The following is a 13,164-nucleotide window of genomic DNA, read 5'->3' on the forward strand; positions in this document are numbered from 1 at the left end:
TAGCTCGATGCAAGAAAGAGCGCAAGATGCACTGGATGAAATAGTGAAATGGTATAAAAAATGGAAACTGCATATAAATACAAACAAGACAAAAGCCATACTATTCACGCCCCCTAGAACTACAAAAACTACTTGCGAATGCATCAGGATCAGACAGCAGCCGATTGAATGGAGTAACACCATAAAATACCTCGGAGTTGTCATTGACGATAAATTAAACTTTAACAGCCATATTAAGGAAATAAGACAAAAAGCGGCCATACAAACATCACAACTGGCAAAAATTCTAAGAAATAACGCCACCCCTCAGGAAATAAAATTATTAATCTACAAAACCACTATAAGACCAATCCTAACCTACGCCTCACCTGCATGGATGGGGCTAGTGAGTAGATCCCAAATGGAAAAATTAAAAACCACTGAAAGGAAAATACTAAGACTGGCCCTTGGACTCCCTCCGTGGGAGAAAAACGAAAATATATACAAAATAATAGACATAGAGACACTACACAACTTTTTACTGAGGCAAACTAAGAATTACTTCGAAAAACTGAAAGGAAATTCTAACGAAGCTATGACATACACTAAAATCAACAAAATTGGTCCATACGATAAGTACAAAAGACCAAACATGGTGTTAAACCCCTAACACATAGGAAAAAAAAAAATAATATATAAATAATGAATATAATGACAATTAAAAAATGGAAAAGGGAAATAAAAACGACGCTGGATTGGTAGTCCAGGAAAAGACGGAAAAAATACACAGGACACAGAGCAAAAGCCCAAATAAGGCAATCTCTGAAATAAAAAAGCCGCCTGAAAAACGGCAAGACATCTTCGTCGTCGAGGACCACCTGATATTGATAGAAATGAGCTCTTATGGCTAGTAATATATAATAAATGTGAAACTCCAATAGCCGTAAACAGTTTACCTTTCTGAACAAAGTAAAAATGAAATTAGTTGGCTAGAGCCACAAGTCAAGAAGGGGTAAAAGGTAAAAAAGGATAATGAGGTAGGTAAAAGGGGTAAAAGGTAAAAAAAAAGGAGAGGATAAGAAAGGTGAATACGAATACGCATATTTCGGCCACAAAGTAGCCCTCTTCAGCGTACTGAAGGGTAATCGTCACTGCAACACAAGTCGAAGTGAGAAAGGGTAAGGGCAATCCGAAGAATATATAGTGTTACATGTGTGGGGGAGGGGGGGGGGGGTGTGAAAAAGACAAAAGCCAATGGACGAGGCTGATGGTAGAGGAGTTTGAAACGATAGGTTATGTAGTCAGGGGGAAGGGGAATTACACAGTCAAGGAAATGACCGTTGCAAAAAGGGGAAAAAGTGAAAGGGAAGCTTAACCCAACCGTTAAGCGAACGTAGATGGGGGAGGGAGAAGTGAAAGGCAACCTACAACAAATAGCCGTTGAGGATGTGGGAAAAAACCGTTACAGAGGATGAAGGGAATACCACAAGAACGGAAAATTTACGGTTAGGAAAGGGAAAGGAAAAGAACCACAAACGTTGAAGAGACTATAGGTTTCCAAAGAACTAAGGGCATTTTAAACTTAACAGGGAGAAAAGCGAGGAATATGAAATAGGTCCTGCGTCACTGTTTGGGAGATTGTCTCTGTTTTTGAAAATTAAAATGCTCTCATAAGCGTCAAGTAAATTATTCGTAGTTTGTTTTAGGAGATTTAAATTGTCTTTTGTCATGTGGTGTCCTGTTTCAATTAAATGCTGTGCCATACTGGATTTGTCTGGTTTCTTGTGTTTGTAGTGGGTGTAGTGTTCATTATATCTAGTAAGAATGTTTCTGCGTGTTTGGCCTATGTAAGGAGCTTGACAAGTCCCACAGTTGATTTGGTAAATGCCAGACTTCTCTGTTGTAGGTGTTTTGTCTTTGGTGTTTCCTAGGAGCTGTTTTAGTTTGCTGTTGTTGGTTTAAGAAATTTTCGTGTCAACAGTCTTGAAAATTTTTTCAATGCATCTGGTTAACTGAGGATAGAAGGGTAATTTAATGTATTTCTCTGTTGCGTCTTTTTTGTGTGCGGTGGACTTGGAGATTAATTTTTTTTAAATTGTTTCTTTAATATGTTGTCGATAAGTGATTCTTGGAAACCATTACGTTTGGCAATATTTTTTATGTATTCTAATTCTTTATTGTAAGCCATGGTTTCCAAAGGGACATTTAACATTCTGTGTATGAGAGAATGGTAGACAGCGTATTTGTGGCTGGGGTGGTTAAAAGAATGTTTATGGATGTAGTTGTTTGTGTGTGTGGGTTTCCGGTATATGTCAAAAAGTAGTTTATCGTTCGATCTATTGAGGGACAGGTCTAGGAAAGGGAGGGTGTTATTCTTTTCGGTTTCAACTGTGAAATTGATGGAAGGGAAAAGACTATTGAGATTGTTCACAAAGTCATTAAGTTCACACTTAGTCGTATCGAATACAGAGAAGATGTCGTCAACATATCGTAAATAAACCGCGGGGAAGTAGCTGAATTTTTCTTTATAAGTGCACTCAAAGTGAGACATGAACACATTGGCCAAGAAGGGAGAAAGTGAGTTGCCCATAGCAGTTCCAAACTCTTGTCTGTAAAATTTACCTTGGAACGTAAAATAATTTTGGTTCATCACCAAATTGGTGAGTCTGACATATTTGTCAATTGTTTTGGAATCTAAGTAAAGTGATTTAAGCCAGTTTTCCAATGCTTGGATGGCAATATCAATGGGGACACTAGGGAACAAGTTAGCGACATCAAATGACACCATGATTTCACCCTCTGAAAAGTTATGGTCTTTAATTTTATTCACAAAGTCTACGTTATTCTTAACTGAATGAGGGCTAACGAAGTTAAGGCTTGAGAATTGGGAGACCAACCATTTAGATAACAGGTAGGTGGGTGAATCAATACTAGAAACAATAGGTCTCATGGGGCAGTTTGTCTTATGGACTTTGGGGAGACAATAAAGTCTGGGTAAAATGGGATTAGACACGTAAAGTTTGAATTTTGTCTTCTTATCAATAACAGTAGGACAATCATTTAGGACAGATTTACACTGGGACACAAGTTTGTTAATTGGGTTCTTTTTGACCTCAGAGTAAGAGCCGTTTGACAACAAAATACTAACTTTTTCAAAATAATGGTCTTTGTCCAAAATGACACACAAGTTACCTTTGTCAGTCTTGAGGTAAAAGCAATCTTTAGATCTTAAGCTTTTGACTATTTCAAAGTTACGCTTAGAAAAAGAAGATGGGGTACTTTTAAATGACTTAATGTTATTCTTAATCTGCCTCTCACAACCTTTGCGGATGAAGTCCTCAGTGGAACGATCAAAAAATTTCAATGAAGCTTCTAAGTGAGCTACGAGATCAGTAATAGGGGATGATTTGGGTTGCAAATTGAAATTCAGTCCGTAATTTAATAATTTAAGCTCCTCCTTGGCAAATACTTCACTAGAGAGGTTTAATACATTATCAAAATTGTCACTGTTTTGAGAAGAAGACATAGACTTACTTAATAGCCGCTTCAATTTGAGGTTAGTCCCTCGCGCTTTGTTTTCGACCTTCTTTTTGGCCACGTAGTGAATTTTTCTCTCTAGCTCCTGCCAGATTCCATATTCCAGATTGGTCAAGTCCTTCGTAAGTTTCAAGTGCAGATAATAGGCACCGATTTCAAGTTGGCTTCTCTTGGAAAAAAGAAAATTAATTTCGCAAACTAAAATTTTTCTCCTAATTTTATTGTCCAAATGAAGGTTCCGTTTTTTGTAAAGAGGGAGTGAATTAATGAAATTAGGAAAGATGTTGTTTTGTTTACAATTTTTAAGAAAACGGATGTCCTCACCAATCTTAGCGATCTTAGTTTTAAGTTGGTGGAATTTATTTAGCTCAGTTGACTGGAAAGCCATAGTAATATTGATAGAAATGAGCTCTTACGGCTAGTAATATATAATAAATGTGAAACTCCAATAGCCGTAAACAGTTTACCTTTCTGAACAAAGTAAAAATGAAATTAGTTGGCTAGAGCCACAAGTCAAGAAGGGGTAAAAGGTAAAAAAGGATAATGAGGTAGGTAAAAGGGGTAAAAGGTAAAAAAAAAGGAGAGGATAAGAAAGGTGAATACGAATACGCGTATTTCGGCCACAAAGTAGCCCTCTTCAGCGTACTGAAGGGTAATCGTCACTGCAACACAAGTCGAAGTGAGAAAGGGTAAGGGCAATCCGAAGAATATATAGTGTTACATGTGTGGGGGAGGGGGGGGGTTGTGAAAAAGACAAAAGCCAATGGACGAGGCTGATGGTAGAGGAGTTTGAAACGATAGGTTATGTAGTCAGGGGGAGGGGGAATTACATGGTCAAGGAAATGACCGTTGCAAAAAGTGGAAAAAGTGGATTGCCCTTACCCTTTCTCACTTCGACTTGTGTTGTAGTGACGATTACCCTTCAGTACGCTGAAGAGGGCTACTTTGTGGCCGAAATACGCGTATTCGTATTCACCTTTCTTATCCTCTCCTTTTTTACCTTTACCCCTTTTACCTACCTCATTATCCTTTTTTACCTTTTACCCCTTCTTGACTTGTGGCGCTAGCCAACTAATTTCATTTTTACTTTGTTTAGAAAGGTAAACTGTTTACGGCTAGTGGACCACCTGATGATGACGTTCAACGTCGAAAACCTGGGTCGTGTTTTTAAATAAAGTGTGTGGAATTACAAAGTCAATTATTTCATCACATTCCAATATTTTATGCAAATTCCACAAAGTTACGCCTGAGACAACAAATTTTTTTATGACATTTTATACACTCACAGATACCTTGCTTGCACTTCTTTCAACATCACAGAAGCAAGCAACAATATTCATGTCACATAATAAATATGAGCTTACCAATAACAATCCAAACACCATTAACAAATGACCAGAAGAATTTAAACCTGGCGATGAAAGCCTCATAGTCCATTCAAACAAGGGCGTACTGAAAAGTAAGGTCTATAAAGATGCCATTTCTAAACGCAAGTCGCTAGGCAAAGTTTGACAATAGCTCTGCATTCCTTCGTATCCACACCAAAGTGTAGATCCACTCGCATGACCTTATGTAGCTTAGTCGCTGTATAGCAGTCGTTTAGGATGTAGCTACTGCTTATCTCATTGGCCAGGTGCAAACTACACTCAGTCTTTTGATTTTTGAATGTAAAAAAGGTTTATCTGATTGTTGTTCATCGCCAGTTAGTGGAAGTGTCCAGTGAAAAGTGTATGGACATAAAAAACGTGCCAAAGTGATGCTGGAAGTGTTCTGATGGCCAGAAAAATGTCTACAATGAGCAGTGGTCTAGGCGGTTGGGTTTACCGTAATCAACGGTGGCTTAAATTGACGAGATGCTGCGCAATAATTAAAGAACTACTCTTCATGAGATACAGGAAGGCCCTTAAAATGAAGAGTGGCTACTTCTCCATGCAGAAAATTGTGTCTGAGGTTCTCAGTTACAACAACGTGCCAGCCAGATGGATACTGACGTAGCTTACCATTGAACACAAGGGAAAGCATGTGGGAAGTGCCACAGAATTTCTCTGATGCTATGAGAAAAGAGTGTGAAGAATTTTTTTATTGGAGAGTGACCGGAGACAAAACATGGGCCCATCATTATACCTGGGAAACCAAGGAAAACTTGAAGCAATAGCATCACCCAACCTCACCGAAGCCCAAAAAGTTCAAGAAAAAGAAGTCAGCGGGAAAAGTTTATGGCTACTGTTTTCTGGGACAGAAAGGAAAGGAAAGTTCTGGTGTAAAATGAGATTGCTTTTATGTGCAACAGTTTGTGAAAATATTGTACTTCTAATGTGGCATTAGGGGAGCGTGTGTAAAAGCGTGCTCTTTGAGATGGTGTTTGAGGGTAAACGCTTTCTGACATATCTCACACTTGTAAGCCCTCTCACCAGTGTGTGTCAACATGTGCCTCTCAAGAATACTACGGTGAACGAAACATTTGGAACATGAAGCACATTTGTAGAGCCTCTGACCAGTGTGTGTCGACATGTGGACTCTGAGGTCATTCGCATATTTGAAGTGTCTGGAACAGTGTTCACACTGATGCTTGTTCTCCACGGCATGTACCGATTCCACGTGTTCATCGAGATCACTTTGGCGATCAAACGCCTTGGAGCAAACGTCACATCTGAATGGCCTTCCCCTCTTAAGGTGTATGCACATCACGTGAGCTCGGAGAAGAGCATATTCTGCAAATTCCTGGCTGCAAATTTGACATGTGTGCAGATGATTCCCTCCAGCATCCTTTCCTGCTCCATCTTGTCTCTGGCTATGACCTGAAAGAGTTGAAGGAAAAGTAGATGAAAAAAGAGAATAGGATCAAGGCATGGATTAGTCCTGCAATGAAAATATGTGTGGTCATCAGGTTGTACGAGGCATATTCATAGGGTAAGGGTTGTTTGCTTACATTTAAATATAGCTGCTTCAGAACACAGTTTTACTCCTGCAGCACTATATACTTAATCATTGAGAAGCTATAGTAGCATTTGTTTTGTTACAGAAGTCATTTGCTTGTCGGTGCATGCAAACAACAATGTCTTCAACAAACTTTCATTCCACCAGCGGTGAAGTGTGTTCTTTCATACAATTCTTGTATACACAAGGATTGTTAGCTGCAAATGAAATTCATCAGGAGTTACACCTAGTTTATGGACCTACAGTTATGAGTGAAGGAAAGGTTAGAGACAATGGCGCCGTGATTTAAAAAAAAAATGACAAACAGGTATCCATGACGAAGAGCAAAGTGGAAGGCACAATATTCTGACTGATGAAATTGTTTTGAGAGTCGAAAAAAACTGCGATGTGATCGTCGATTGTTGATAAATGGCCTGGCTGAACAATTTCCTTAAATTGGAGGCACTACTGTCTACAGTATTGTCACAGAAAACCTCGGATGCCACTAATTGTGTGGAAGGTGGGGACCAAAAATGCCCACCGACCACCACCAAGAGCAAAGAATGTCCAGCGGACGAGTTTTTTGGCCCCACCGCCACCGTACAGTCCTGACCTTGCAACTAGCGACTATTTCCTTTTCTTGCACTTGAAACAGTGGCTCGGTAGACATTTCAAAACCAAAAAGGAGATCCAGAACGGCATTGTCGATTGGTTCAACTCTCGGGCAGCGAGCTTCTTTGCAGAGCGGTTAAAGAAGCTGGTGCAGCAGTACGAAAAATGCTTACAAGTGAAAGGCAATTATGTACAGAAGTGAATTAAGTTTGTAGCTAATTAAAAGTGCCAATAAAATGTGTTTCCTACGAGTATACTTTTTCCTGTGACTAAACGGCCCTTAATCTATGAGCGTGTCTCCCACATAAACACACAAGCCCATATACAATCATATGCCTGCTCTGTGCAACCAAATTGTATACCTGGTCTGGCCAATAAATGCACAAAGTGGTGCAATCTAGTGGCCACTTCAAGGACTATAACCCCACTCACTAGCAGTGCTGGTTGACTGAGAGCAAATGAGGAGCTGCCTGTGCTTGGTGGCTCGACAAGCTGTACATATGGTGCCAGTTATGTTAGTTTCTGTTGCCCTTCTTTTAACTATTTGTCGAAATCGGAAATTGAGAAAATCACTGAGCAACATATCAAATTTTTGATTAAGTATGCTGATATAAGTTATCAAGAAATTACTGAAATGCTGACAGCTACTTATATGGTGATAATGCCCTGAAGAATACATCTGTTTTCTAAGCAGATTAAGTGATTCAAAGATGGCTAACAAGTCTTCACTGCAAAGTCAAATGATAGACGATGAACTGATTTAGTAAAATCAAAAGAGCACATTATTTTAACTGAACATTTAGGTCTAAAAAATTGGGAGGAAAAATTGTGTCCAAGCTGCTGATGCCCGATCAAAAGTTAAAGAGTTGAATGTGTACCTGTCGGGAAAAATTCAAAAGAAAACGATGCTGGACTGCTCAATACGGTAATCATTGGTGACGAATCATGGTCTTTTGAGTATGGCATTGAACTAAAATCACAAAGCAAGGAGTGGAAAGCAAAAGATGAATCTTGAGCCAAAATATCAAGAAAAAGCCAATCGAAAATCGAAGTTATTCTCTTGATTTTCTTTGTTCAAGATGTTGTTCATCATTAATTCCTTCCAGAAGGACAAACAGTAAATGCTGAGTTCTACTTTACAGTTATCAAGCGCTTGAAAGATCGGGTATGACCAAATGTGACTCAAAGCAATGGCTCCTTCACCATGACAATGTACTTGCATATGACACATTGATTGTTCATCAGCTGCCAGCAAAAAATTCAATCATCATCCTTATTTGTCAGATCTCACCCCTGCAACTTTTTCTTGTTACCAAAAATGCAGAAATTTGATGAGGGGAAATCAATGGGAAGACGAATTAGGTCTAATTGCTCATAACATTGCTGAAAAATTATGAATAGGTCTAATTGCTGAGAACTTCCAAGGGTGCTTTAAACATTGGAAAAGAAGAAGACGGAATTTAAGAAGGCATAGCCTATGAATGGAAAGTACTAACAAGAAGGGGACAAAATTAAAGTCGACTAAATTTTGCAACATAAAGTTTTAATGACTTACGTTTGGGTTTTTAATTGGACAGGCCTCGTACGACCCCAAAACCAAATTTCAACCAATTGTTGACCATGCCAATAATATATTTCATCATTCCTTTAAACCAAATGAGCACCTTAGTGTTAATAAAACATTAGTACGGATTGGAAGTAATTCTCAGCTGCTTCAATATCTGCCCAAGCAATATCACAAATGATTCGGCAAAATTTTTTGGATTTAATGTGACTCTACAGTAAACAACTGTTTGACTTTGTATTACTATCACTGCAGAGAAAAGGGAAGAAAAGTAGACTTGCAGCATATACAGGACCTGTATGAACTAAATTTTGTGATTGCAAAACACTTATTTATAGGAAATTCTCCCATGAAGGGATTCCATGTAGTTGTGGACAACTTTTTCACTAGAGAAAGGATGATATTCTTTTGCTAATGCAAAGTGAAAAAAAATCCCAGTGATCCCATGCTGCTGTGTAAAACAAAAGCACAAAAAATATATTGTAAGTACAATAAATACGCAAGCCATAAACACTATAGCCTATAGACTATAGCCCCATTCCCACTACAGTGGTGCTAGTTGCCATGAGACCCAATGAGGAGCCATCTGTGCTTGGCGGCCTACGAGCTGTGTATAATGGTGCCAGTTCTGTTAGTTTCTGTTGTCCTTTGTTTTTACAACTGTTTGTCAAAAATAGAAATTGAGAAAAGAAATCATGGAGCAAGTAAAAGCAGAGCAGTCCAGAGCCTCCTTACCTTGCCCCTCCGACACATCCCCTCCAAGTTGTCCTCCATCTCCGGGAATGTGAACGCCACACTTATCCTTATCATAGACTTCCTTATTTAAAGGCAAGCATAATTCTCCACCTTTCAAATGGTCCTTCAAAATCAAACAAATATTACAGAGTGCAGCCAAGAAAAAAATCCAGCATGTATACATACAGGGTACCGCAATTAAATAATCTGGACAAATGAAACTTTAGTTTACAAGCAAATTCATTACACAAAACACAAATGAAAATTCTTTCATTTTCAAATAGTGGTATCTGTCAAGAGTATCATTACTACATGAAGGTGCCTTTTCTTGCAGTCAAACGGAACAATTAGGAAGACTCGTCATCTAAGAGGCCAAGGGGAACCATTGTCATTCAAAAAATTCAAAGGTGCAGCAGAAAAATAATCAAAAGCAAGAGAACATAGCGGGATGTATGGCGTAGGAATATCCCTAACTGAGGCCTGCAGACACGTATCATGTACTGAGAACTGCGCTGAGGGGTTTAAAGCAAAGATGGCTAATTACATTCATAACATACAAATGCGTACTCACCATATTCGATGAATCTTCATTGCCTGACCAATGACAGCCTCCTTCCTGCTCTGACGCCACTGCTGGCAAATGTACATCCTTTTCTGGAGCAACAGCGAATTCGTCAGCACCATCCAACTCTCCTGTTGTAAGGATCATGTCATTTCGGACATCCACGGCATTACAAGCGATTACTTTACCACCAACCCATTTCTTGATAACACCAGGATACTATTGCAAAGTATACACATGTAATGTGTTAGTAATGACAGAGGGTAAACTATTCAAAATTACAGTATCAGAGCAACAAATCTTTGGGGCAATATTTTCAATTACGATTCTGGTACAAGGACCGTTTGGGAGTCACCCATTTAGTAAAATACAAGGGTAGGCCAAAAACTAATGCACACATGCTTGTAGACCACAAACAAAATGACCTTCAGAAGTTTTCCTGGTGGCAGCTGGAAGTAACATTCCCCTTTAACATACATGCGCAGGTCGTTTTGATGTAGTTACATTCATGCAGTATATTTTGAGAAGGGGAAATATGGAGATGTGTTCTAGTGCTATGTGAATGTGAGTTAAACAGTGTGCTGCTACTGAATTCTTAACCGCTGAAAAAGTGACTCCTGCTGAGAGTCATCGTTCATATTGTTCATGAGTTAACTCCATTTTTTGCTGAGACAACATTTTTGAGTCACCATAAACAAAACAAACTATGATCACACAACAAAATGATCTGAATAAAGTTTATGTTAAAAGTGTCACACTTTTAGATGGTATCATTAGATGACACCTAGAACACTTAGTGTTGCCAAGGCTTAACATATAAATAGCAACCCTTGTATTTCAGTATCCATGGCCACTTTACACAGAAATTGAAGAGTCATCAACTTTGGTTAGTGGCAACGATACTTTTTTATTAAATTGCAATTTCTTAAACTTAGAAATATATATTTTCGAACTAAGGAGTCTTATACTGATAAAGTGGCTGCTTTTAGTTAAGGGCTGGTGGTTTAGTCTTTCATTTGAAATTCACATTTACATAATTGGAAATAAATTGTGAAAAACAGAATAATGGCCATTGATGTCAACACTTTAGAAGAACTCAGAAGTCTTGCCACTTGCACATTAAGGCATTTAACATTAATTTAAAATTAATTTACAATTCAAATGGGCCAACCTTTGCTTGCCACCTCCTCTCATCGAGCAATTTCAGAATCACGGGTCTCTTTTAAACTGTGTTCACTAGAATCTACCATCTAAAAATTTCCGCCTCATAATGTACTCTTTTTTTCAAACCATACTGGCATCATAAATTAAGTGCCTTTCAAATTGCAAAGTTTTATCCAAGATGACACTGGACTAAAAACACATATGCCTAATTATGCTCACAGCATACAAGGTATATAAACAAAGTAATTAAATTGGCAACATAGCGTTTGATCTGGTAACACTGGAGGCACTGGGCTTGGAGGGGCAGCAGGGGAACATATAATCCATCTTCAGTACCGGTTTGACTTCAGTCAAGTCATTCAGTTGTCCGTAGAGATTTTTATGTGAAACAGTTTTTTCTATTGCCTTCTAAAAATGAGTGACATTAATTTTGAGCAATGATGTCATTGATCAGGTTTTGCTGTTTCAGACTTGGGCTACACCATGCAACGGAAACTCTTGCTACACTTCAGCAAGCCTACTGAGATAGTTTTTTGCCAAGACCTCAGGTTATTTGGTGGTATAAGGCATTTTCAGAGAGTCATTTGAAGATGAACCATGAAGCGGAAAGCCTTCATCTTCAAGAACCGTTGAAAATGTGGCAGAATCCAAATCTTGAGCATTCAGATCATCAGTTAACTGTTAGAATGGTCGGGAAAGACATAAATTTGACTCACACCACCGTTCATCAGATTCGGACCAATAAATTGGGGATGAGAAAAATCTGTGCAAAAATGGTTCCAAAAAAAATTTCTCAAGACCAAAAGGACCAGTAGTAGTTTTTGGCCAGTGGAAACATTCCTGAGGCTCCTGAGCCTCCTCATTTGCCTGACTTGAGTCCTTTTGACTTTTCTCTCTTCCCAAAGTTGACAAAGCACCTCGAGGGAACTTATTTTGGGATGGTTAAAACATTCAAATGGCTGTAACTGATCAGGTGAAGACTATGCCGAGTATCTGCGTTCCAGCACTGCTACGAGGACTGTAACAACCATCTCCAGCACTGTGTGGCTTCAGAGGGAAGTTAGTTTGAGGGTGACAATATAAAGTTGTAATTTTATTTGAATGAAAAAACAAAAACAATCAGTCTCATTACTTAATTTTCAGACCTCTTAAATATGCATACTCACCATATTCCCCGAGACTTCATTGTTTGACCAATGACAGCCTCCTTCATGCATTGATGCAATCACCGGCAAATGCATTTCCTTTTCCAGAGCAACAGAGCATTCACCGGCATGGTCCACCTCTCCTGTTGTAACGTTCATGTCATCTCGGACATCCACAGCCGTTTCAATAGCGTCACAAGGGATTGCTTTATCACCAACCCATTTCTTGATCACACCAGGACACTATTGCAAAGCATACACATGTAATGTACCAGGGGTGAGAGAGGGTGAACTATCCAATATTAGAACATCAGAGCAACAAATTTTTAGGGGAATTTTTTAATTCCAATTCTGGCACAAGGACTGTTTGAGAGTCACTCATGTGGTAAAACATGAGGGAACACCAAAAACTAATGCACACATGCTTATAGACCACAAACGAAATGACCTTCAGGTGGTGTGCCGAAGTAACGTTCCCCCTCAACACACATGCGCAGGTTTTAGGTCGTTACATTCATCCAGTGTATTTTGGAAAGCAGATTAATGGAGAGGTGTTCCAGTTATACATAAATGCAAGTTAAACAGCATACTATTCATATTATATACTATACGTACCATAAAAAACAAATTTTCGACTGTTGAAAAAGTGACTCCTACTGAGATTCATTGTTGTTTAAAGATTGTTTAAGGATGACGATGCTGCTAATAGATACACTGTAAAATAAGAAGTGGTAAAATTTCGTGGTTGCAAGCGTTGAAAAGCCATAATTGTTGACGAAACAAACATCAGATATCCAATCACTGGCATGGACGATAAACATCGCAAACTTGTCCCTGATTAGATTCAAAATGATTGGCAAATCAATCATAAGCATATGGCAAACGATATTTTGAATATCCAAGGAATATGTTGACTTCATTTTTGAACGATTAGGATAATGTGATAAACC

General features: G+C 38.7%; 1 protein-coding gene across 2 annotated transcripts in view; it reads right to left on the minus strand.

The window, feature by feature from the left end:
• Positions 1–4,494: 4,494 nt before the first annotated feature.
• The window catches only part of LOC139696287 (zinc finger and SCAN domain-containing protein 5B-like), a 12,688-nt gene continuing 4,018 nt past the window's right edge, over positions 4,495–13,164 (minus strand). The window contains exons 3-6 of one of the 2 annotated variants that reach the window (XM_071594984.1): positions 12,236–12,457; positions 9,915–10,124; positions 9,344–9,467; positions 4,495–6,314 (exon numbers count right to left, since the gene is read on the minus strand). In XM_071594984.1, coding sequence (XP_071451085.1) covers positions 5,827–6,314; positions 9,344–9,467; positions 9,915–10,124; positions 12,236–12,457 — 1,044 coding nt within the window. In that variant the 3' untranslated portion in view covers positions 4,495–5,826. The remainder of the gene's footprint in view (positions 6,315–9,343; positions 9,468–9,914; positions 10,125–12,235; positions 12,458–13,164) is intronic. The other variant, XM_071594985.1, reaches the window with a different exon arrangement.

This window comes from Hetaerina americana, unplaced genomic scaffold, assembly GCF_022747635.1.
Source record: "Hetaerina americana unplaced genomic scaffold, ioHetAmer1.1.p SCAF_7, whole genome shotgun sequence".
In the NCBI taxonomy this organism is placed as follows: Eukaryota; Metazoa; Arthropoda; class Insecta; order Odonata; family Calopterygidae; genus Hetaerina; species Hetaerina americana.